Raw genomic sequence first — 25,111 nt, forward strand, 5'->3', positions numbered from 1 at the left:
CTTAGAGTTGTCTCTGCCCTGGCGACCCTGCCTTCCTCTATTGTTCGAGCGAGAGAAAGAAGAAGAGTGATTCTGCCGTTGGTTATAATTCGGCTTGAAGGATTGAGACTGGGAACCATACGAGGATTACAGTTGTTGTTGGTAACCTCCCCTATATAAAGAGTTACCTCTTCCCCTCGCTCCTCGGAATGGGAACTTGCGGTACTGCAGAGTCCCTAAGGATTTTGCTATTTCTGTATCCTTCTTAATATCTTGGAGCGCATCATCTATATGTTTTCCAAACAGCGCTTCCCCATCAAAAGGCAGATCTTATTCTGGACTTCCGGGCGGAACCAAGTGGCGCGCAACCAGCCCTGTCGGCGAAGGACAGCCGCTCCAGCCAAGGAGCGAAAGGCAGTCGTTGCAATATCCATTGCACAATCAATGATTTCTGCCGATGTTATCTCGCCCTCCTGGAGAATCTACTTAGCTTCTTGCTTTCCTTCTTCCGGCAACTGATCGAGATAGGGAGACAGGTCGCACCACATCTGGCGATCGTATCACCCAAGTATAGCCAAAGAATTAGCTGCTCTGACCAGCAGGCTGGACATAGAAGAAAATCTTTTGCCCAAATTATCCAGACGCCTGCCTTCTTTATTTGGAGGAGTGGTAAGGGGAGCTGAAGGATTTCTAGATTTCCTCTGAGCGGCCTGCGAGATGACAGAGTCCGGTTTAGCCTGGTTGGTTAAACAGGCTGGGCTACTCTCCGGAGCCTTATATTTCTTCTCCAGACGAGGTACAACTGGAATGACCGTGGCTGGATTTTGCATTGCCTTTAAGCCTTCCTCCCAAACATGGTCCCCAATTGGAATTGACCGGACCGATTTCTTATAAGGTTCCTTAAAATAATAAAGGAAGCACTCAGATTCCACCTTGGTCATGGGCAGCTCGAACCTTTTGGTGGCCCTCTCCATTAAGTTATGGAACCACCCTATATCCACAGGGGGGGAATCAACCGGTGCTGGAGCAGGAGAAGCTGGCTCCGGAATAACAGTCATCGCACTCCATATCTGGATCCAGGATTGTGACATTGACTTGGTCGTCATCAGAGGTGTCATCTTGGACGTGAGGCGCAACCGGTGGAATATCCTGCGCTTCCAGCATTGGCTGAGGCTGTGGTAATTGAGGGGTCACGGGACGATCAGGAGGAACAGCAGTAACCAGCACTCCTACTGGAACAGGAGGCTGTGTTGCAAATCTTTTCCTGTAATCCAGGAGCATAGCTCGTAAGTCTGTTAGCAAGGAGGAGGGCATTTGGACCATCTCCTGATGATAGTCTCGTTGATATTGAGAGGGAGGACCATACTGCTCAAAATCCTCAAACTCCCCTTCAGAATCTGTTTCCGGGCATTTGACATGTAGCTGAGAAGGATTATTAGCATAGCCAAAAGGTCCCTCCTCCTCATCCAATTCCTCTTCTTCAAGGAGAAGTGCAGGAGGTAAAGCAGTCACCCTGCTTGGCGAAGTCATTTCCGGTGTGATTTGACGTTTTTTGAGAAAAATCGAAAAATTTCCACCGTCGACGGGACTGTCGGCGTCGAAGAAAGAATAGTCGACGAAGAAATCATCGTTCTCGACGCAGTGGTAGTCGACGCCATCGTCGACGTCTTCGTTGTTGGCGTCGTCACACTCGTCGACATCCTCGACGACGTCATCATCGTCAACACCATCGTGACGATACAAATACCACCGCATTGAACTCGTCGACACAGAGCTCTGTGTCAGTACCGGTGACGAGGAAAGCACAGTCGACGAGCCCGTCGACGGGGTGAAAGATGAAGAAGACTGTACCTTCGTTTTTTTCGTCTACGGAATCGATGACGGCGTCGTCGACGAGTGAGTCTTTTTTTATGATTTCACCTCAGAAGTCAATGATGATGGCTTTTCGAAGCCGCAGGAGGAGACGTTGGAGGAACAGAACTGGATTTCCTCTCAAGACATACTCCTTTTGATAGTCCTTCCCTCTCCTTTACACCTTGGTGAGGAGATTCGACAGGACTAAGCCCTTCAGACCTATCCGAGGTCGTTTTCAAGGCCTTACCAGGGCGTTTCTCAGAAGGTGAAGGAGAAGCTCTACCCCTTTTTACAGACTGTCTGGAAGAGGTCGTAGAAGATGTTTCGGCGCTGTCACTGGACACTGGCTCCTTTCTTGACTTCAGGTTCTGGAGCCAGGTCAAAAGACGCCCTTCACGATCAAGCAAAGTCTTGGTAGAAAAAGTGCGGCATATCTGCAGCCTTATGGTCTGGGTACAGACAGTAAATACAGTCCTTGTACTTGTCTTCAATGCATAACCTCTTCTTAGCACAGGTAGCACATGCTTTAAAGAGGGCCTTTTTCTCTTTATCCGACATCCTGAAGAAATTGAAGAAAAAACTGCTGAAAAAGTTGTAGAATCCAAGTTCTAGGAAAAAAACTGAGGAGAGCTCAGTGGAGACTCCCTTGCACAACGTGCGGTAGAAAATCTGAGGTTCTGAGCTTCTCTCAGGAGGGTTCTAGGGGGTGAGGCTAATCTGATTGGTTGTTTTTTTTTATTGGTCTCTTTTACAATAAAAGGTGGATAGGTTGCTAAACAAGAATGGGCCTAGGCCTAGGTTCTGTTTTGGTAATGGTTTCTATTGCTATTTTATGTATACCGGGGACTCCCATTCCGACAACGGGAAATGATACAAGCATGGGAATCTATGAAAGTTCCAATACTGGAGTAAATTAAAGTCCACCAGAAAGACATTGTTAGGAAAGGAGGTCTGTTTGATGAATTCAATGATCTACTAGGCAAAAAAAATGCTCCTAGGAGAGGCAATGGAATGCGAGTACTTAGGATCTTGCATTGAAGTAGAGCTTTTGTAAATGGCTACTAGCACACCACCTGTTCTGACTATCCAATCCAGTTGAGCAATCTAGTGGTCAGGGGTAATGAAGAGCACTATCACCGGTTTGGAGGAGATATTAAGGTTTTGTTTAAGACAGGTAGGAGCAGGTCGTTGAAAGTAATCAGGAAAAACTTGTGAATTACAGAGGCAGGGGCCCAAGAGCATAAATGCATAATCACTATGGGAATCCGGTGCAATATCCTGTAATTAGCCAATTTTTAGGGCTCCCCAAAGACAACTCTGAATACTGGACTATTTGAGCATCCTAAAATTAGAGATACCAACAGGAATCTGTAATTCTGGCAGTGAGAATACTGCAGAAGTATTTCGGAATTATTTGCCAAGATGCCCAAAACATGTGTCCCTCCTGGAATCTAATGCCATAAAAAACAAACGCACAGATTTTACAGTGGCTGCATTTGCAGCTCTACAATTAAGGTTGAGAAATAAGTAGTAACAAAATGCAACTTTTCTGATTACACACACGTTGGTGGCAATGATCTGCTTAAAAAAAGCATCTGGCCAACTAGACCTGTTTCTGACAATTTTGGTGTGACTTAATCAAGGGGGGAGGGGGGGTGCCTTTTATTCAATTTCCTAAACAGATGTTTCTATTTGAAGAACTCAAATGGCTAACCAAGAGATTCGCCAACATTAGCAGGAAGGTGATACTCTGCTTCATTCATTGGTTTAGTGAATCTGAGTAAAGCCAATTTTGAGAAAGCTAAACATGTAGCTGTCCGGAAAGACAGCTATAAATGTATTCATTAAGTGAACACTAAAAACTAAGAGGGTAGTTTGCCCTGCTCATCTATGAATGTAAACTCTCCAGCCTGTTTCAAAAGTTGGCGATGTGAAAAAAGGATCCAGCTGCTTCCACTACAACCTTGAAGGTTTTTTTTGTATTAACAAACACAGATTTATTACTAGCGGGCAAAAGTCAAATGTAGTGTTATAATTATAGTAAAAGTTCACCCAACCGAAGAATACATTAAATACTGCTTCCATGCATTCCACTTTAAACTAATTTTTTAGGGACCATAACTTTGCCAGTTCTCACAAGGACTATGTGATTAGATTGGGCTCTGATTAAATACTTTTGTCTAAAAAATTTAAATATAAACCCAAAGCATGGCAACTTAACAGGTATATACAGATATTCAATACATTATACCATTCATTACCACGGCTGAAAATGACAAGGGGTATTAGGATACATAAAATCATTTCCCTCTTGCTGTATGGCCTTTCGCTGCACTAAATAATAGTATTAAATAGCATATTACAATCAGTAAATCTGTATACCGAGTTTAGATGTGTATGTATATGTACTTTTATTACAAAGTTAGCAACAGCAAGTCAGCACTTAAGAAAGATTTGCACATATGGCAAGCCCTTTCCCGATTGTTCACAAAACGTTCCCTCAGGTACACAACAAAATTACAGGTGAAAATTCCTATAATCTTGATAGGAGAGTAACGCTTCCTCTAACATCAAATACATTAGTCACTGTTGCAAAGGGTTTTTCTTTAGTGTTCTTTGTTTTGTTAACAATTGTCACGGATATGAGGAAAGAGCAACATTGACAGTTTAGTTCTCAAACACTGCATCCCAACTATAAATCAAGCTCCTGTTAAAAGAGATCTACAAAATTAGATATTAGGTTTCATACTCTGGTATAGTTCACAGAGGCAGCCGAACATTAAATATAATTCTCCTATAGTCACTCTTCGTATAAGAATTGGTGTAGCCGATTTCAAGCATACCAGACAGTAGATCTTCTCAAAAGCGTAGTTGCTTTGTGGTTCCTTTACATTTGTCGATAAAACTCCAAAATACATGGACTAAAGTTTTATCTTATTTTTAAGATGCTTGAGCAAGACAAGAGGGATTATCCATACAAGACTAGATCTCACACTATATTAAAACACAGCACCATTTTCAGCACATAGTATTAAATACAAACAACATTGGCAGCACAGCCTTAAGAGTAAATTCTACTATTATTTTACATGCACATGTCACTTACCTTTTGATATCTCATTCTTGTTGTCGTCCTCTTTGGCAACTTCACCTTGGGGTTGCACTTTAGTATTTATCTCCATCTTTTCTTGTTCTTCCTTAGCAGGAGGTGCTTCATCGGCCGGTGCAGTTTCACTTGGGATACCTGACTTACATGTTTCTCTTACTTCCTCAGCTGCACTCACTTCCCCTACCATGAATATAAAGGCACCAAAAACAAATCAGTCATAAGTCTGTGAAACACGGAATGAGAACACAGTGTAGCAAGGTCAGCGTGTTACAACTGAAAGGGGCCTGAAGCTGAAGATTGCATAAATATATCTAGTATTTGCTGCACAGACCTCCAGATTCGGTTGTACTTCTAGGAGACTGCTATTACTGCCTGCAAGACTATGTCAGTGGTTGCACTGTGAGATAAGTCAAGGAAAAGTCAGGCTAACAATGGAACGTGTAACCTTTATTCAGGAAGGTTTTGGGTAGGAGCAAGAAAGCTTACAATTTCATTACGATCACTGATAAAAAGTGGTATAGGAATGGTGAGAAAAAGATCTCAAAGCAACAAAAAGCATGTGTTGGCAAGAGGACCCATTCCTATTTCTGCACAGTGGTACAGGGTTTCTCAAAACTGTGAATTGGAAATGCAGCAAGAGTGAGTATAGGCCTGTGATGAGAAAGTAACTGGGTGGGGTCAGATGATGCAATTAGAAGCTACCAAATAAGTACATTTATTGAAAGCTAATTAAAAACATTAAATCAAAAAAAGATCACCCGCCCAACTTCAAGTACAGAAACTAAAAGGAAATCAGTGCTATTCACGGCGTTAAATGGTTTTAAAAATAAAACTTTAGAAATAACTTATTCCCCACATTTATCTCTACTTGGCATAATCAGCCCATAAATAGAGTTAGATGCTGGCTGCTATTCATTAATCTTTGGACATTAACAAAAGGGTAATTTAAAATCATGTTTAATCATTTATTACCTACAGACAGAAAACTATATTTGACAAAGCCACTCAAAAAGGTACTAATCAGTACAACAGAAACAGACAGGTGTAGCGTTTTAACATGTACGAATTTCTAATTTGTGACAAGCCAGGTATTATCATCAACGTCTTCCTGGGATTAACACCGGTCACTAATACAAAATATGAACAATAATCTCCATGGGATAATTACAGAGGCAGCATCCACAGATCAGTATTCCGTTTTCCCTACTCTAGTGGAATTTGTCAAAATAAAAAAATAAAAATACCATTTTTGTATGCCAAAGAACAAAACTATTCACGTAAGGTTCCCTTGTGTCTGGTCATATGATGCAGCTACAAAAATATAATCCCTTTTAGACTCAAAGGAACATTGGTCAATCTATTAATGTTTCGTTGACGCAAAGGGAGATCTGCTTATTAAACAAGGAGGCCGATTGTGCAAAGTCACAAAATTCAAAGACATTCAGATTCACTAATATTGAATTCAGGGAAAGGGCCCGCTGATTCTTTTGCTGAGGAGGCCGATTTTATATTCGGTCCATAAAAAACGTAACATGTCTGCATCTGCCTGTCAAGCATGCAACAAGTTTCAAAGTACATTTTCTTCAATACTAGTAAATCAATTACTTGAATTTAAAAATGTCATTTAAGTCGTATCAGTGACTAATAAGTTGAATTTGGAACAGCAAACAATGCTTGAAAATACTTCCATTGAGCTAAATCTAGCCAATTGCCACAGTAACACGAAATGCCTCTAGCCCATATGGCAGCGATGGTAAAAGATTTATCATGGATGACAGTTAGCAATGTTTTAATAGGCATGTTCGTAAAGCACTTAGAAATACATAGTAGGGTGCCTTTAAGAGCATCTGCCTTAGATTTTATACTTGTCAATTGAACTGTATGGTTACTTTTGCCACAATTTTATATGTCAGGACCAGAGGTGAGGATTATGCTTAAAATCTTTACTTCGCTTTAACATAAGATTTTAACAGCAGCCATTTTTAATATCACAAAACTAACATTCCCTAAAGTCTTTGGGATGTCACAGAAAAAACAATAACCAATCAGAACAAGGCAGTCCCAACACAGTCCATCGTTCGTGTTTATGCTGCCTCTTTTCTTCGCTGCTCATCAGCCGCAGTGAAGTGTGGCTTCCTTCACTTGCCTGTCTGGTGCTCGTCTAATTTGTATTCCTTGTATGGTGGCGCCACTAACCACGGCATGTGAGCGCTCTTAGCCAGTTTAATACCTTGTTTCTTGCAGGTTTGATTCATTGGCCTTTTGTGCTGGTTCTTAATTGGGGCAGCCGCGCGAATGTACTTGCGCTCCTTACGCGGTGGTATGACTAGTTGTGAGAGGCGGGGGGCGCGGTGCAGTCCTCAGACTCCGAGGCAGCACCCACCTAGAGCAGCCTCCTCGGCTCTGCAACTCACATCGGTCTGTTTCCTCAGAATCAGGAGACGTGCGCCGTGAAAGCCACCTAGAGCCTTTCCCCCTCGGCCTGGAGACAGACCCTCCGGTGCTGTGGGGTCTGTATTAGGTGTTGTACACCTTTCTGAACAACCGTGAGGGTCTGCATTCCTCATTATAATCTCACACCCTACGGAGTCTGTATTGAGTATTACAGGCCGGACTGGCCTTTTCTGGCATAACCCTCATATGTGATTACATGTGATATATACTACTTAATGTCCTGTGGTTTCAGTAAACAAATTACTAGCAGTGTTGGTATTTTAACAGACACTGTCCCAGGCTTTACCATTGATAATTGTTAGGTGTTGTGCCCCTGTGGCCCTCACCCAGTTTGATCGGGGGTCTCCGGTCTCTCCCTAATTCACTGAAACTCCCAGTACAATAGTTAGACAGCTCCCCTCTTGCCAAATTTGCTTCCTGACTCTGAAAGCCATGCAGTCATCTGAAAGTATGCATGTGGAGGAGGAGGAGGAGGCTCGGTCCTTCCTTCCTTGGGATGATGACTTCTAGGAGGCTGTTGATGCCTCTATACACAGGGCGGTTGAGGAGGCTTTTTTCCCAGTGGAACAACACCTCTTTAGACAAGTCTTAGATGAGTGTGCGAGGTCCTCACACCCACAGGATACCCCTGAGCAGTTGCCCCCACCCCTAATGCGAAAAATTCCACGGGTGGACAGGGATGCCTCTGGGTGCTCTAAATGGGCCTTCCTGGCCCAGACCTAGAACGCCCAATCCCCCCCCCCCCCCACCCCACCCCCCCCCCCTCTTGGGGTCTGCTGAGGGTTTTTTGGATGGCCTCCAGCCTACTTCCTCAGACATGGGGGTGGGTGATGACTCTCATGGAGACTGATGAGGAGGCTGGCCCCTTGAGACCTTGGCGCCCTCCCACCGTCAGTGACTCTCCTGACCAGCCCACCCTGTGAGGCATTGTCAGATGCTGGACCTGGACGACATTGTCTATGCGTGCTCATCTGAATGGGCTCCAACTACTAAAGTGGCAAAATATGTCGCCGGCCACCTGCATAAGCCCGTTGAGAAGGAGGTACACAGCTACCTGTGAGCGGAATGTCCCAGGCCCACCTTGGAAGGGAAGGTGACCATTACCCCCAAGATTGAAGCCAAGATGGCCATCTTCCCAGATGAGCTCATCAGAGATCCCAAGAAGATATAGATCATTCCTGGTGTTTGTGCCAAGACAAGTTCCCGGACACAGTAATCTTGATCACCCAGATACCGGACATGGCTGAAGAGGCCAAGCCTTTGGCTTCCTGATCTCCCCCGACGTCTTTTCAGGCTGTGCCCAGAGGGTCATCATGTTTTTGGGGAACACTAACTGGGTCCTTTCCACAAATCAGTGTCACTCGCTGCTCATTAAGGTGGATCCCAAATTGTGGGGCCTGGCGGCTTCGGAGGGGCAGATGGTAGTCTGGGGGGCCTCTTCAGCTACCCCTTCATCAAGGAGTTGGGGAAATTCAGCCCTCGATAAGGCAAAGACATCCATCAAGCAGATATTTAACTCTCTGGTTTTCCAAGGGGGTGGTTGAGGCAGGGGCCGCTCGGCCTCTTCTCTTTCCAACTTAACTCCAGGGGACAAGGCTCCAGATATGAGCAGTGAGCAGTATCAAGACCAGTCCTGCTTCACGACCTATCCCACCAGAGGGCGATTCCGCAGCAGAGGCGGTTTGAGGGGTCAGGCCTCCAACTCCTCCAACAATGGTAAGTGTTCGTCCTTCTGCCCAACTAAAAGCAGGGGGCCATCTGGCATATTTCTTCCACAGCTGGGGGTCTCTCACAGCGGGCGCATAGGTTCTCAAAACCACCCAGGGCTTTCTGACCGAGTTCTAAGGGTCGCCTCGGTAGGTGGCGAGCCCGCGACCAATCTTTTTTTCCCTGTCATAAAACGATCTCATAGACAAAGAGGGCCCATTTGCCAGTCTATGCCGTATCTCAACTTCATAAGCAACATTTTCTTGGTCGACAGGAGCGATGAGGTTCATTAGTTACTTGGACGATATGTTCATTATGAGCTGATGTCCCAAAAGGATATCTACGCTGTTGTAGGCAGCGGTACACATTCTGGCGGTCCTAGGGTTTGTGATCAACAAGAGTAAGTCCTTTCTTTCCCCCTCCCAATCTACTGTGTTTCTGGAGTTCGTGATGGACTCCTCAAAGTCCACTCTGAGGCTTCCATCTAGGAAGATGAAGAAGAAGATTCAGCATGAATTGAGACAAGCCCTCTCCAGACCTTACATTTCTCTCTGACAGGTAGCACATCTGGTGGGTATACTGTTGTCCACCATTCAGGCAATCTTCCTGGGCCCTCTCCACTGCAGCCACCGTAAAGTATATCACTTGTGGAAGGGCCTCACTTACTCCCAGTGACTGCCCTTGTCAGAGGAGGCAGGATATTCAATGGTCAATGGAAGCTACCTTCGGATCCACCCCAGATCTGGTCATCGTATCCGACGCCAGCAGATAAGGCAGAGGCGCTCAATGCGGGGAATTCTCCACAGGAGCAAGATGGTCACGACATGATCAGAGGTTGCACATCAACTGCCTGGAACTCTTTGCGGGGTCCTTCACAGTTCGATGCTGGGCCAAAAACAAGATTCAATCTTGCATCCTCAAGAAAGACAATGTATCAGCAGTGCAGTGCATCAACCATCTCGGGGATACCAAGGTAAAAGCCCTGTCAGACTTGGCGATGGATTTTTGGATGCACTTCCTGGACCATCATATATCCATCACAGCCAAGTATCTTCCCGGTCAAGCGAATCACTGACACTCCCACCATCTCCACAACGTGAGTCTCTGGAAGCTGGACTCCGGGTTTTTTCCATGATTTCGGACAGGTGGTGCCCCTTATCAGTAAGACTTGTACGCTTCCAGTCTAGAATATCAGGTGGCCTGGTTCTTCAGCTGGAGGCCAGAACCGATGGCGCTGGCGACGGATGGGTTCCTTCAGGATTGGATGAAGAGAGGGGGTATTCCTTTACCCCATTCTCAGTGATCACAAGTCTCTTCCCAAGTGCGGAGACAATTGGAATAGGTGGTCATGGAACTTTCTTGGGATTCTCCAATCCTTCTCCCACTACTCCCATCGCTTCTTTTTGATCCGAAGCATCTGCCTCACCTACTAGTGATAGAGGGCTTCCTACGCCTCTTGGCATGGCGTATTACAGGCAATGGTGGAAAATATCAGGCCCTTCGAGACAGGCTGAGATCCACTTGTCCAAAGCCTGGGCAGACCGCACTGTCAAGAGGTATAGATCAGCTTATAAGAGAATGATGGGCTGGTGTATGCAACAAGACTTGTGGTCAAGATTCAAATTCTTTTATATGACCTATCCTCAGAGGTTATGGCCTACAGATCAATTACTAACTTTGCTCCGCTATATTGGCGGGTCATGCTCCGATTGAGGGATCCCCAGTCGGAGAGCATCCTTTTGTGCAGAGGTTGTTATGGGGCATTCGCTTCTCCTTGCCGCTGGAGTTTTGGGCTTCCGCTCTCTGGGATGTTAATCAAGTCCTCAACCTGTTACTCTCTTCACAACCGAATAGGTTACTTCCGCGGGAAGAACTTTCTGCCAAACTGGCCATGCTGTGGTGCCTGGTATCTTGTTGTTGTTTCCAACATCCGGGCCCTGGATGTGAGAGTATTTTCCTCACATGAGGTTTCCTCCATGGTCAGCAGACAGACTAAGTCCCACACTTGGATTATTTAAAACCCAGCATTTGTTGACTCCTCTAAACTGTGTGTAGTACAGTGGTTGAAAGCATATGAGGAAATCAGAGGAACTCTGTCCTCCGGGCAAGAGACAACTCCTGATTGCTCTGTGGAAGCAAATTAGAGAGGTATCTTCTCTCACAATCGTCTGATGGGTGTGTTGGGTTATGCAAGAGGCAGGTATAAATGTGGGGGTGTTTAGGGCACATTTGGCAAGAGAGGCAATGGCCTCCAAGGCTTTTCACCTGGGTGCCCGACTGGAGGACATCATGAATGCAGAGGATTGGTCTTCGGTTTCCACCTTTAAGAGGTTTCCTTTCAAGCCGGTGGTGAAAGTCGCACAATTGGTGGTAAGCAAGCTTTAAACTAGCATAATCCTAATCCTCAACTCCGGTTCAGACATAGAATGAAACATGTCCTAGCTATCGTAACGAAAAGTTTCAATTCTATTAAGAACACCAAGGTGAGAATTATCACACCCAGCGAGAAGGCCTCTATTTATTTCCTCCACGTTATCAGTAACTAATTGTTTTTTCAAGCATGTCTATATGAATCGTCAATGTTTGAGCTAACTCTTTCTAGCTTGTACTGATATGATTTCATTGTTCTCGAGGGAGACTTATTTCCAACTATCTATTGGTTCTTACTATAATACGAAATGACTGTTCCAAACAGGATTCGTGAGCAACAGAAGCAGCTTGAGTCACGCAAAGAATAGAAGCAGCATAAACACTAACAATAAACTATGTTGGGGTTGCCTTGTTCTCATTGGTTGTGTTTTCTGTGATATGCCAAACACTTCTGGGAATGTTCATTTTGTGATGATATGATATTAAGAAACATTTGCAATTTAATAGTTCTCAAAGTTACGCACGTTTGAGCTATTAGCATTGTAAATGACAATGCCTTTTATTTATGTTCTGGTTTCTAAAACATAAATAAAAGGCAGTCATTTACAATGCCAATAGCTTAAACTCTCGCAAACGCGATACCTATTGCATTCCAAATGCCTGAAGGCATTGCTGAGTTGCCCCCTTCTGCCTCCCATGGCCCGGGGGAGCACCCCATTTAGCCAGCTAGTTAAATAAACAAATCAGTGGTCACAACTGTGCACAACAGACCCTCCTGCAGTAAGAGAAACTCAATAAAGAAAAAAGTGCTTACAGACTAAAGAAAACATACTGTGTAACAACCGAAGTAAAATGGGCAGTCCTCATGGGAGGTTACAAATGAAGACAAGGCGGTACTAAGGAGGGACTAACAGACCAAATACAGAATCAGAAGTCAGCATTTACGAAGGACAATGACACAAGCCAATAACAAATATGGGCGGACAGTGGGCGGGGCTTCAAGTACATACTCCCCATACAGCATGGCTCGCAGAGCAGCGCATGCGCTGCCCAAGCTCAACCTAAAAATGGCTGCTGTTGAAATCTTATGTTAAAGCGAAGTAAAGACTGTAAGCATAATCCTCGCCTACGTGTCTGTAATAGAATTTAAATTGATAGCTAGGACAGTTTTCATTTCTGATATTTGTATGTGGAGGCACAATGAACTTCCCCGTGCTAAAACATCACAATCAAATATTCAGAAATTTGGATTCTGTTGCTTATTTTCAAATACCAATATGTTTGCTATACAATGGTTAATCACCAAGTCAATGTCAGAACAATACTGGCAATGGGCTGAACTACTTACTGTCTTGAAGATTCAATTTTGTACAATCCAGCAACCTAGTATCATCTGCATATTGTATTTTATATATGGAAGTGTCACTTAAATTGGGTGGGGAATGCTTTTTCTAGAGTTACAGTATTAACAATGTCTTCCAAAAACGTCTTCCAAAAACAGATTAAACAGGAGTGCAAAAATGCAGTGCTGTTTTAAACTTCTATTGATTTAAATTCTTTTCAAAAGGCTGGATACATACTCCAATTTATTTTGGGCTGGTGTGTGTATAACATTTAGACAGTATTTTATGTTTTCTTTATTTTAGTATTGGACTATTAATTGTATCCAAAGTTGATGCTGTCAAAGACATTAGTAAAATCTAAAAAAACATGCATTTAACCAATGGAAGCCAACACACAGAGTAATCGATAAACACTGAGAGGGCAAATATATTATCAATAGTGCCATTTTAGGTGAAAAACCTGTCTGGAACCAAGGGAGCAATTTTTGTACATTTACCCAGTCACAAATTGTCTGACAATAAAGAAGCATAGATATTTACTTCACATCCAGAAGGGTAATACATTTATAAATCCACACTGGTGTTACTACCACTTTTGAAAATGGGGTGCAAAATGATGCCATTGCAAGAAAATGGAATGGTGTTAAAAAAAAAACATTAATTAAACAATGAGTAAATGCAAGCTATCCTTATCAATTGATTATTTGTAAATGGCACTAGATATTCCATTAGGGATCATGGCAGCATTTGCGTTTCTTGATATTATTTTCTCTAACAGCAAATCTGGATTGTCCCGAGAGGAATCATTAACTAAAAGCCATAGCATCGGTCCAGCTGTAAACAATTAAAGCTAAGGGGATACTGCAGGGTGGTGGAACCAGACTATGCATAATTTAGTAGCATATTTCGCCAGAATTCCAGGGAAATTGAAATAAGATCATGAATATCAGAACTATTTTATGTACAAATTCCAAAACCGTCCAACAATCCATCTGAATACACTTATGAAGCATGTAAATACACGGTTACTCGTGATCTTTCGGATTTGCTTCCCAGACTGATTTCTTAGAGTCTGTATGAAGACCTTTGAGAGTGAAAGCCTGTTCTAATCATCCTGGAAAATATACCATTTTATGATACAATATATACCTTTTTCTGCACTCCTAGTGCAGATGTTTACCAAGATGAGTTAGCAAAAGACACACAATTGGACGGAATGCAGAGCAAATCAAAACATTCACCCCCAGTCAAGAGATCTGGGTTAAATCTATCATTCTTTTGCTCACCAGGCCACCCCAGTTTAGACCTGGCTATATGCAAATCAGTCTTGACCCTGTGACTCATGGGAACAGTCCAGCCCGAACTGCCAAGCCAGGTCCTCTCTGGACCGGAAACAAGCATCCTAGGACCGGTTTCATTTTTTTTTTTTTTTGCATTTCTCACCCCGGTTTCATTTTTTAGGGCTCGCCCCTCGTGATGCACTGCGCAGCAGTGATCGCGCAAGCGAGACGTTTTGTAGGGGGTTTAAAAACGGACCCTGGAATCGCACACGTTCGTGCGTGTGCTTTTCCTTTTGGGTTCCGCTATTGGGCTTTGTTATTTTTTAACAGACCACTTAATAGGCCGAAGGCGGGCGCATTGCTCCGCCCATGGCCTATTGGTGTCTGTTACGCGCACCAAAGCCCATATGTCTTCAATTATCGTGCCCAGACACGGGCGCGATAATTGAAGACATATAGCTCACAGTGGCGCGCACACCACTCGCGGCCGTGTTTTTTTAATGCTTGTATTGAATAAGAAATGCGTTACTTACCTGTAACAGCAGTTATCCAGTATTGGTGTCTTTCATAGATTCACATGCCTGAATCATTCCCCGTCGTCGAGACGGGAGCCTCCGGTACATAAAAAAGTAATGTCCTATAGACATACATAGAGAAAAAATAGGCCTAAGGGCCTCCCCTTAGTAGCCTATCATAGTCCTTATGTAAAAAGGACCAAACTTCTAGAGCCAGCCAATCAGCTATCACCTCCCTCTAGAACCTTCCTGGCAGGAGCCTCAGTCCCTCAGATTTTCGTACGCACCAAGCTAGGTAGGCGTAATATAGTTAGAGAGAGAGGCGTGAGTCCTTCCAGGGGAGGCGGGAGGGTTGCATGTGAATCTATGAAAGACACCAATACTGGATAACTGCTGTTACAGGTAAGTAACGCATTTCTTATCCAGTATTAGGGGTGTCTTTCATAGATTCACATGCCTGAATCAGAGTAGTTAGCAATGCATTATGCACATTTCCGATGTAACATGCCAGAAAGGTACTTGAGATAATACAATCATTATCATAACAGTTCAAAGCATTGGCATACATCAAAACAGTAAACAGTAGAGAATGTGCATACCAGGAAGGCGGGTTGTTAGAAGGCTCACCTCACTGGAACAGATGGCGGAGCACCGCCTGGCCCACTGCCGCATCCTTCGTAAGTTCGGCATCCAGGCAGTAGTGTCTGGAGAAGGTATGCGGTGACTTCCACGTCGCCGCTCTACAGATGTCCAAAATCGGCACTCCAGCAAACAGCGCTGCTGATGTGGACATCGCTCTGGTGGAGTGTGCTTCCACCCTGTCTCGCAACGGCCGTCCAGCCCCTTCATGGCAGAACGCTATTGCAGAAGAAATCCACCTTGAGATGCTCTGTTTTGTAAGAGGCATACCCAGCCTTGGTCTGCTGTAGGCCACAAATAACTGTGAAGATTTTCTGAATGCTTTTGTCTTATCCATATAAAACTTAAGACACCGTTTGAGATCCAGAGAATGGAGCGTCCTCTCTGCTGCCGTGGTAGGGTTGGCAAAGAAGGAGCGTAGGACCACCGGCTCGTTGAGGTGAAAGTCTGAAGGCACTTTCGGTATGAACTTGGGATTTGTCCTCAGCACCACCCTGTCCTGTTTGAACTGCATGAAGGGCTCCTGAATGGAGAGAGCCTGCAACTCGCTGACCCTCCTGGCAGATGTGAGCGCAAGTAATAGAGCCGTTTTCCATGAGATGTACTTAATGGAGGCTCGGTGAATGGGTTCAAAGGGGTGCTTCATGAGTTGGTTAAGGACCAAGTTGAGGTGCCAAGTCGGTGGGACCCGTCGGGGCCTTGGAAAGGACCTATAAAGACCCTTAAGGAACTGTTTTACAAGTCTGCTGGACCAGAGAGACGGGCCTTGGAAAGTCCTGGTAAAACGTGAAATTGCCGCCAGATGTACCTTTATGGATGCATGCGCTAGTCCGGACTGTGCCAAGTGCAGGAGATATGGTAATATCTGCTCGGGTGTGATATGAAGCGGTCTCAGGCCCTTCTCTGAGCACCAAACGCAGAAGCGCTTCCATTTGAGGGAGTAGGTTTTGTTGGTACTGTCCGCCCTCGCCTTTGCTAGCACATCCCTGCAGTCCTGCGGGATGTTCAATTGGCAAAACTCTCTGTGCTCAGGAGCCAGGCCGATAACCTGAGCGATTGTAGGTTCGGGAATTGCACTTGTCCTTTGGACATTGTCAGCAGGTTCGGGTGCTGTGTTAGACGGATCGGCGTCCTGATGGAGAGGCGATGAAGGTCCGAGAACCAGTGCTGCCTCGGCCAGTACGGGGCGATCAGAATTAGTGTACAGGGCTCCGCCTTCATCTTCCTGAGGACCCTGGGAATCATCGGGAACGGTGGAAAAGCGTACGCAAATACGCTGAACCATCCTATGGAAAAGGCATTTCCGAGCGACTCCGGTTGGGGATGCCAGCTTGCGTAGCTTGGGCATTTGGCGTTCTCCCTGGTGGCAAACAGGTCGATTCCTGGGACTCCCCATTCCGAGAACACGTGTGTTAGTGCACTCTCGTCGAGCTCCCATTCGTGGGAGAGGGATTTCTGCCTGCTTAGGGCGTCCGCAATGGTGTTGTCCTTTCCCGGGACGTAGTCCGCCCTGAGCGTAATCCCCTGGAGAACAAGCCAGTTCCAGATTTTCTGCGATTCGCGCGATAGCGTGAGCGAACGCGTTCCTCCCTGTTTGTTCAGGTAATGCATCGTCGTGGTGTTGTCTGTCCTGACGAGCACCTGGGAGTTCTGGATGCGTGGTAAAAAGGCCTGCAGAGCCAGAAACACAGCCCTCAACTCCAGCAGATTTATATGGAGGTGTTGCTCCCGATCCGACCATTTGCCGCTGACTCTGAGGTCCTGAAGGACAGCTCCCCATCCCGCTAGAGATGCATCTGTGGTGATCACCAATGGCGCTGCTGGCAGCAGGAACGGTAATCCTCTCGAGAGGTTTCTGGAATCCTTCCACCACTCGAGACTCCTGGATATTTGTGTAGTTATGTTTATAATGTCCTCGAACGAACCTGCGCTCTGAGTCCACTGGTTCGAGAGAGCCTCCTGCAGTGGGCGCATCCGCAGCCTGCAGTGAGGGATGAGTAATATACAGGAAGACATCATTCCCAGAAGTGACTTGAAGGTGCGAACTTTCAGGGATTTCCTGGATTGCACCGTTTTGGCCAGGGATATGATCCTGTGTTTTCTTTCGGCTGAGGGAAATGCCCTTGCGCATTCCGTATTCAAGGTGGCCCCGAGGAAGGTGATACTTCTCGTAGGGGACGTATGTGATTTCTGAAGGTTCAGCGTCAATCCTAGATGATTGAAAAGATTGGTACAAGCGTTGAAGGATTTGGTTGCGCCTACGGCCGTAGGCGCCTTGACCAGCCAGTCGTCTAGGTAGGGGAAAACTTGATGACCCATTTGGCGTAGGAAAGCTGCCACAGGAGAAAGGCACTTGGTGAAAATCCGCGGAGCGGATTTGAGGCCAAACGGAAGGACCTTGAACTGGTAGTGCTGTCCTGCCACTTCGAAACGGAGAAACTTCCTGTGCCCCTTGAGTATCGGGATGTGATAGTAAGCATCCTGAAGATCCAAGGATGTCATGAAGTCTCCTTCCTCCAGAATGCCAAGGATCTCTTGGAGCGTCACCATCCTGAACGACTGACTCTTCAGGAAAGAGTTGAGTGCCCTGAGGTCCAGGATGGGTCTCCACTTCTTTTCTTTCTTCCGTATCAGAAAGAAACGGGAGTAGAATCCTTTCTCCCTCTGAGCTGATGGAACTCGCTCGATAGCTCCCTTCCTTAGCATCTCCGATATTTCCCGGAGCAGCAGTCGCAGATGTCTGTGAGGAGACCTGCGGGGAGGGGTTGCAGGCGGGATGGCGGTAAATTCTAGGGAATGGCCGAATCTGAGAAGTTGGAGCACCCAACGATCTGAGGTGATGATGCGCCAATTCTTTAGGAAATGGGTCAATTTTCCTCCAATTTGTGTAGAACAAGATGGTAGCTGGACTGGCTGGAGTAAGCGGTCACTGGCGTCCGCCTGTGCCCCTTTTCTGGTTCTTACCCCTGAAATTGGATCTTCCGTAAGATGATTGTCGACCCTGTTGTTGCCTTTGCTGGTACTGGGTCTTGTTCTGGAACGAATATGAGGACTTATTCTGGAATGATCCTCTGTAGGAGGACTGGCCTCTAGATTTGTTGCCCCGAAAGGACTGGTTCCGTGCCTGCAAGGTTCCAAGCGCTCTAGCCGTGTCCGTGTCCTTTTTAATGGCTTGTAGCGCCTCATCAATCTTATCTCCAAATAGGTGCTGTCCGTCGAAGGGCATATCTAGCACCTTCGTCTGCACTTCCTGCCTGAACGATGTTGCTTTGAGCCATCCTTGGCGGCGCAGGACAGCCGCCCCAGCCAGTTGACGGAAGCCTGTCATGGCTACATCAATGGCGCAATCGATGATCTCTGCCGCAGAAGACTGGCCTTCGGAAAGGAGTGCTTTCACCTCATCCTGTGTGGCACTCGGGAGTTCTGCTAAGTAAGGGGCAATATCCTCCCAAAGTTGGCGGTTATAACGCCCTAAAAGGGCTATAGAATTGGCCACCTTGATGGTCATTGCCGAAGTGGTCGAAAACCTTTTTCCTATTGTGTCTAACTTTCTGCCCTCCTTGTCTGGTGGTGCTGAAAGAGGCGAGGATGGATTGCGTGAATTTTTCTGGGCCGCTTGGGTCACGACCGAATCCGGCTTCGGGTGGCCAGTCAGGCAAGCTGGCGCCGTGGATGGTGCTCTATACTTCTTATCCAGCCGCGGAACGACCGCAGGAACTGAAGCTGGCGTTAGCATCAACTTCTTTCCCTGGTCCCAGAGGAAGTCAATGATAGGGATTGATTTGGACGTCTTTTTCGTCTGCTCCTTAAAGTCATGGAGGAAGCATTCTGTTTCCGTCGACTCCATGACCATATGGAACCGCGTCGCAGCCCGTTCCACTAGCTTGTGAAAACCACCTATATCCACAGGTGGTGAATCTGCCTGGCGCGGTTGTGGGGAAGGTGGTGAAGATGCTACATACTCTTCCTCCTCATCCTGGTCCGTCAGGTCTCCCGGGACCTCACCTTCCTCCATCTCCTCAGCCTCCTCATCAGTTGAGTCTATCACCTGAGGTGGCGGCTCGTGGCAGACCTGCGTTACCTGCCGTGATTGCCTTGGGGCTGTCGCTGGGGGGTTAGTAACTGGCACTGGGACCCCTGTATCCTGTGTTGGTGGTTCTGGGAAACGTTGTTTGTAATCCCTGATAAGGAACTTGAGGTCCTTAACAATTGCCAGAGGGAGGCAGACCATTGGGGTGACCTCCGTGCGGACTTGTTCCTGGACGGGGCGCTCCTGCGCACTTGAACCTTCCTGCTCCTCGTCCGTGCTTTGGCATTTGACAAACAGCTCGGAAGGGGAAGTAGCCTGTTGGAAGAACTCTTCTTCGGACTCTTCGCTCTGCAGGATCTCCAGAGGTAAATTGGTTTGGACCTTGCTTGGAGATGTTGTTTCCGGGGTAATCTGTGGTCTGGGAGCAGTTCCATGCACAGAAATCTCCTTGGTTTTCAGTCCCACGGACGACGACGACGACGACCCTGTCACCAACGGCGTCCCCATCGACGATATTTTCCTTGTCGACGATGTTCTCGTCGACGATGTAGTCGTAGACGATTCAGTCGTCGTCGATGCCTTCGTCGTCGACGATTCAGTCGTCGTCGATGCCTTCGTCGTCGACGCTTCCGTCGTCGACGCTTCCGTCGTCGACGCTTCCGTCGTCGACGCTTCCGTCGTCGACGCTTCCGTCGTCGACGCTTTCGTCGTCGCCTTCGTCGTCGACGCTCTCGTCGACGATGCCTTCGTCGTTGACATCTTCGTCGACATCTTCGTCGACGATGCCTTCGTCGTCGACGCACTCATCATAGATATCCTTGACGTCGACTCTTCCGTCGGCGGAGGGCTTCTCGTCGACGATGCCCTCGACGGTACTATCTTCGTCGTCGACGATGATTTAGACGACGGTTTTAATAGTATAATAGATGAGATAGGGGTACCTGCAGACGATGATGATGGAGTGGTCGTCGTCGACGAGCGGGCCGACGCCGCTGTGGACGTGGACACTGTCGTCGTAGCTGTGGAGACATGTCCTGATGGCCTTTTTTGCACAGATGATGGCGTCGCCATTTTTGAGGCCGACAGAGTAGGCTTCTTGAAGGTGAGAGAGACTTTATCAGACGCTGAAGACCTCGAAGATCTCGCCTCTGAAGACTTTTTGTGCGTCTTCGTAGGAGGAGCGTCTGAGGGGCCAGGAGATGCCATTCTCGGCCTCTTCAGGGAGACTCCAGAGGCTCCAGAAAAGCTCGCCTCTGAGGACACCACACTGTCCTTGTCTTTGAGCCTGTCCAGCCAGATAAGCAGGCGGCCTTCCCTGTCTCTCAAGGTCTTATGTGGGAAAGACCTACATATTTTGCAGTCCATAGGGACGTGGTCCGGGTAAAGGCAGTACAAGCATAGTTCATGCTTGTCGTCCACATGAAGCCTCTTCTTCCCACATGAAGAGCAAGCCCTGAAAAGGGCTTTCTTCTGGGAGTCCGACATGCCAGGAGATGTAGATGAAATAAAACACTCACTGAAGCAAAAAGAGGCCTGAAGTAGTCAGCGTTGAAATCCTGAAGAAGAAAGTCACCAAAAAACTGTGAATAAGTTGGTTTGAAATGAATCCTGAGGAGAGCTCAGGTTGGAGACTCCCTAGCACAACGTGCGGTAGAAAATCTGAGGGACTGAGGCTCCTGCCAGGAAGGTTCTAGAGGGAGGTGATAGCTGATTGGCTGGCTCTAGAAGTTTGGTCCTTTTTACATAAGGACTATGATAGGCTACTAAGGGGAGGCCCTTAGGCCTATTTTTTCTCTATGTATGTCTATAGGACATTACTTTTTTATGTACCGGAGGCTCCCGTCTCGACGACGGGGAATGATTCAGGCATGTGAATCTATGAAAGACACCCCTAATACTGGATAACTAATGATGCTTAGTTTGTCACGTGCTCCTCTCGCTGGACATCGGTGGGAAACCCGAGGGATGGAAGAAGGAAGAAGGCAGGGACAAACGAAGGGAGGGAGGGAGATACACAAAAAGTGTAAGTTGGAACAAAAACAAGGCGAAGCGCTTTGGCTTTTACTTGTTTTCAGTGTCATCCAAAGTTGCTAAGAACAGGATTTTTTCAGGGTGCCCGGTTACCTTCTATTCTTCTATTTACCCGCTTTCACTCATCGCGTCCAGTCATGCAGTTTTCACTGCAACGGAAATGCTTTTTTTTTTTATTACGTCACCCGGGCAACACAAAACTCCTCGCTCAGCATGCTGTTGTCTTTTGTATGTTTAGGGAATCCATTCTCGCTCTTCCATTAGGCAGTGGCAGTTGGCGGACTCCTGAGTCTCCCCCGTCCAGGAAAATCGCAGATGCAAAGATATGTTTTCGCAGGATCTCTGAGAAACCGCAAAATATTATCTCGGTTATATTATCGGATGTATTTATCACTGTGAGCTTGAAAGCGAGAGGTTTCTAAAATTAAAATGTACCTTGTAAATTTAAAGCCCTCTCGCATATTTAGCTGTGATATAAAGACATAATGCTAGTCTTTCCGGTATGCCCAGTTACTTCTACCTATTCAAATATCTCCCCTTACATGTTTATGTAATATTAAGTCTTGTGAATTCTTGTCACGTTTGAAAGATTGGTGGTTTGTTAAAGGCACATCTGTCTGGAATGCGCAAGAATGTTTATGATCTTAGCGGCGCTGAGCACGCCGGGAGTCCAGCTCCCTTGGTCCAGCATTGCATTATCCCTACAGTTCTTGGTACTGTCTGGAACGTGAACAATTTACACGCTTCACATTGTTCAGCCTACACAAGTTAATAAATTAGACCTTCGGGCAGGTCTGTCACGTCATTTCTTTACCAGCTTTGCCTGAAGTCAGAGCAGAAGACAAAAAAGATCTGTCAACAAAACATGAAGATGCAAATCTAAAAATACCAAATGACAGGATTTCAGATGCATATTCTTTCGAGTTCTTCGCATTGTGATATGATATTTCTTTAATGCAGACATGTTAAAATGCAAACGCATTGTATTTGGATAGTGGTTCACATCCCTCCAAGACCAAAGCCACAAATTAGTGTTTTTTATTTTGTGGGTGCATGGCAGAGGGTGTTGAAAACAACATATAAGAAGTAAGCGATTCTGGTGCAGTGTTGATGGTTGGTACTCGGGCGAGGTTTTTCCACCGCACAAATGTGTGAGTAAAAAAGGACTGCAATCTGTGGTTAGTCTTTAAACCAGCACAGTGACTTTTCTACTGCATTTTTTCATTGATTATTATTCCCCTCTTGATAATTATTGTCATTTAAATTCAATTGCGGCAATATACACGTAAAAAAAAAAAGCATTTTCAAGGGTCGAAGCAGTTTATCTTGTGGGTTCCCAATTATTAATAAAAACCTTGTGTGATTACGAGGGAACCACTTTTCTCGCGTGAACTGAATTATTGAAAATACCTATAATTGAATAATGTAAAAATGTGAATAAAGTACGGAATAATGTTCCAATAACAACACCCACCTCCATTCCCTATCGTAAATTCCTGGGGGCAGATTTACAACAAAGTAACGCAGCACGGTGCGCCATGCTGCATTAGTTTGGAAAACACAGAGATGCGACATATTTTCAAGAATATGTCGCATCTCTGTGCTTCCCCTGCGCTGGCGCACAAACTGCAGCCATGCGTCGGCGCAGGCACCCTTGCACCATGGTGCAAGGATGCCTGCGTCATGGGCAGATGTTTATGTGCAGGAAGGGACACCTTCCTGTACAAAAACAATCACAGGAGGCTTTTTCCTCTTTCAATGTGTGCTGTAGAATGCAGCACACATTGAAAGAGGAAACAAGCATTTGCAATGCAACAGGTCTCGCATTATTAAAGTTTGAGCTATTGGCATTGCTAAATAATGCAACACCAATAGCTCAAACTTTAATAATGCAAGATCTATTGTATTGCAAATGCTTGTTTTTTTTGCATTTGTCACCCCGAGTGGGAAGGGTATGCCCAGACGTGGATCCTGTGCTCTCCATGCCACTGGAATCAAGCTATCCTGGCTGAAGAGGGGTGAAACCCCAAAACCGGTCCTAGGATGCTGGTTTCCAGTCCAGGGAGAACCTGGCTTAGCAGTTCGGGCTGGACTGTTCCCATGAGGCACAGGACCAAGACTGATTTGCATATGGCTGGGTTCAAACCGAAACGGCATGGTGAGCAAAAAAACACAATGGATTTAGGCCCAGATCTCTGTACTGGGGTGAATGTATGACATTGTTCTGCATTCTGTCCATGAAGTGTTTTATTTTTTTTTGTTTTTGCATTTACCAAGATGAGTTAGGCTGTTTATTTGCTACAACCTTATAAAGTTTGCTGCAGGAAAGAAAGAATCAAGCAATGATGAAGTAAGATCTTCCCTAGTTTTTCACCCTGTGGAATGATTATGATACAGGGATAAAACTACGCTGAATCAGTCAGAGGCAGTAATATGCATCCATAAAACTAATTTCATTTAGTCTATGGTGGGTACCACTGATTCCACATTTGGCACATATATAAGTCCCTTGTAAAAGGTACCAGTGGTACCAAGGGTCTTGCGGCCAAAGAGGGACTCTAAGGGCTGCAACATGTATTGTGCCACCCTAGGAGACCCCTCGCCAAACACATTCATACTGCCACTGCAGACTACGTGTGTTAAACAGCTAAAAGTGAAGTCAATCTGGCACACATCCTGGTGTGCCAGGCCTACCAGCACTGCAAGATGCATAGTTAAGTCACCCCTACAGCAGGCCTTACAGCCCTAAGGCAGGGTGCACTATACCTCATGGGAGGACATAGACACTATAGGGCCATATCTGCTCATGCAGCTAAGTCCATTCTTAGACATTAGCATGGGCTGGAAGCTTGTCACTACGAGTTCCACAGCTCTTTGAAGGCTTTACCGAATTTTTAGATGTTTGGTACCAGACATCTCAGATCAATGAGCCCACACTGATGCCAGTGTTGGATTAATTAATAAATGCACTCAGAGGTGCCACTGAAAACCTACCAACCCACTACTGTGTGCCTGACTGGACTGCACCAGCCTGCCACCTCTAGACAGGTTTCGGACCCCCTGAGGTAGGAGCCTTTTGCACTTGAGGGTCAGAAACAAGGCCTGCTATGGGTGTAAGTGCTTAACATCTACCCTAAGCAGGAACAGCATTGAAAGGTGATGAACCTCAAAGGCTTCCCGTCCTTTGTTATGCTGACAAGGGTCTCTCCAGCAAGTGGAGTTGCCTTCCCCCCCGGACCAAGCCCCATTCTGGTAGCAAGGTCGCCAGGAAAATTAGTAAGCCACAGAGGCGTGTCCCCGCTCAGCCAGGACCACCCCTAAGGTACCCTGAGCTGAAGTGGCCCCTCTCCTGTGAGAATATTCCATATTGTTTTTGAGGTCTCTAGCCAGTAGGATTAGGGATATGCTCTCTTCCCAGAGGGAGTGGACTTGGGTACCCTAAAGGTAAGTAGCCCATTGGCTATAGCCTTCTGACCCCTGTATCGCCCCTAAAACTTGTGATTTAGGGGCACCCCTGAACCTTAATCTTCAGATTACTGACGACCTATGAAGAAGAGAACAAAGAAGAGCCGTGCAGCAGCGAAGGCTAAAGACACCATCTGACTTGGCCCCAGCCCTACCAGCCTGTCTGCAGCCGTCAAAGACTCCACTACAGAAGAGCAACTCTTCCCGCAGCCCAGCGACCTCCAGAACTCTGGGAGGACAGCCTACCTTCAAAAAAAGACTCCTGATCTCCCATGGACAGCGGACCTATCCAAAAGAAAAGGAATATGCTACTTACCAGTATGCATCTGTTCTTG

General features: G+C 46.1%; 1 protein-coding gene across 4 annotated transcripts in view; it reads right to left on the bottom strand.

The window, feature by feature from the left end:
* Window positions 1–25,111, bottom strand: part of ZBTB17 (zinc finger and BTB domain containing 17) — a 405,882-nt gene that overhangs the window by 294,060 nt on the left and 86,711 nt on the right. For all 4 annotated transcript variants that reach the window (XM_085609022.1, XM_085609021.1, XM_085609020.1 and 1 more), the window contains exon 4: window positions 4,940–5,122. In XM_085609022.1, the coding sequence (XP_085465148.1) occupies window positions 4,940–5,122 (183 nt within the window). The remainder of the gene's footprint in view (window positions 1–4,939; window positions 5,123–25,111) is intronic.

This window comes from Triturus cristatus, chromosome 1_2 (genome assembly GCF_964204655.1).
Source record: "Triturus cristatus chromosome 1_2, aTriCri1.1, whole genome shotgun sequence".
Lineage (NCBI taxonomy): Eukaryota > Metazoa > Chordata > Amphibia > Caudata > Salamandridae > Triturus > Triturus cristatus.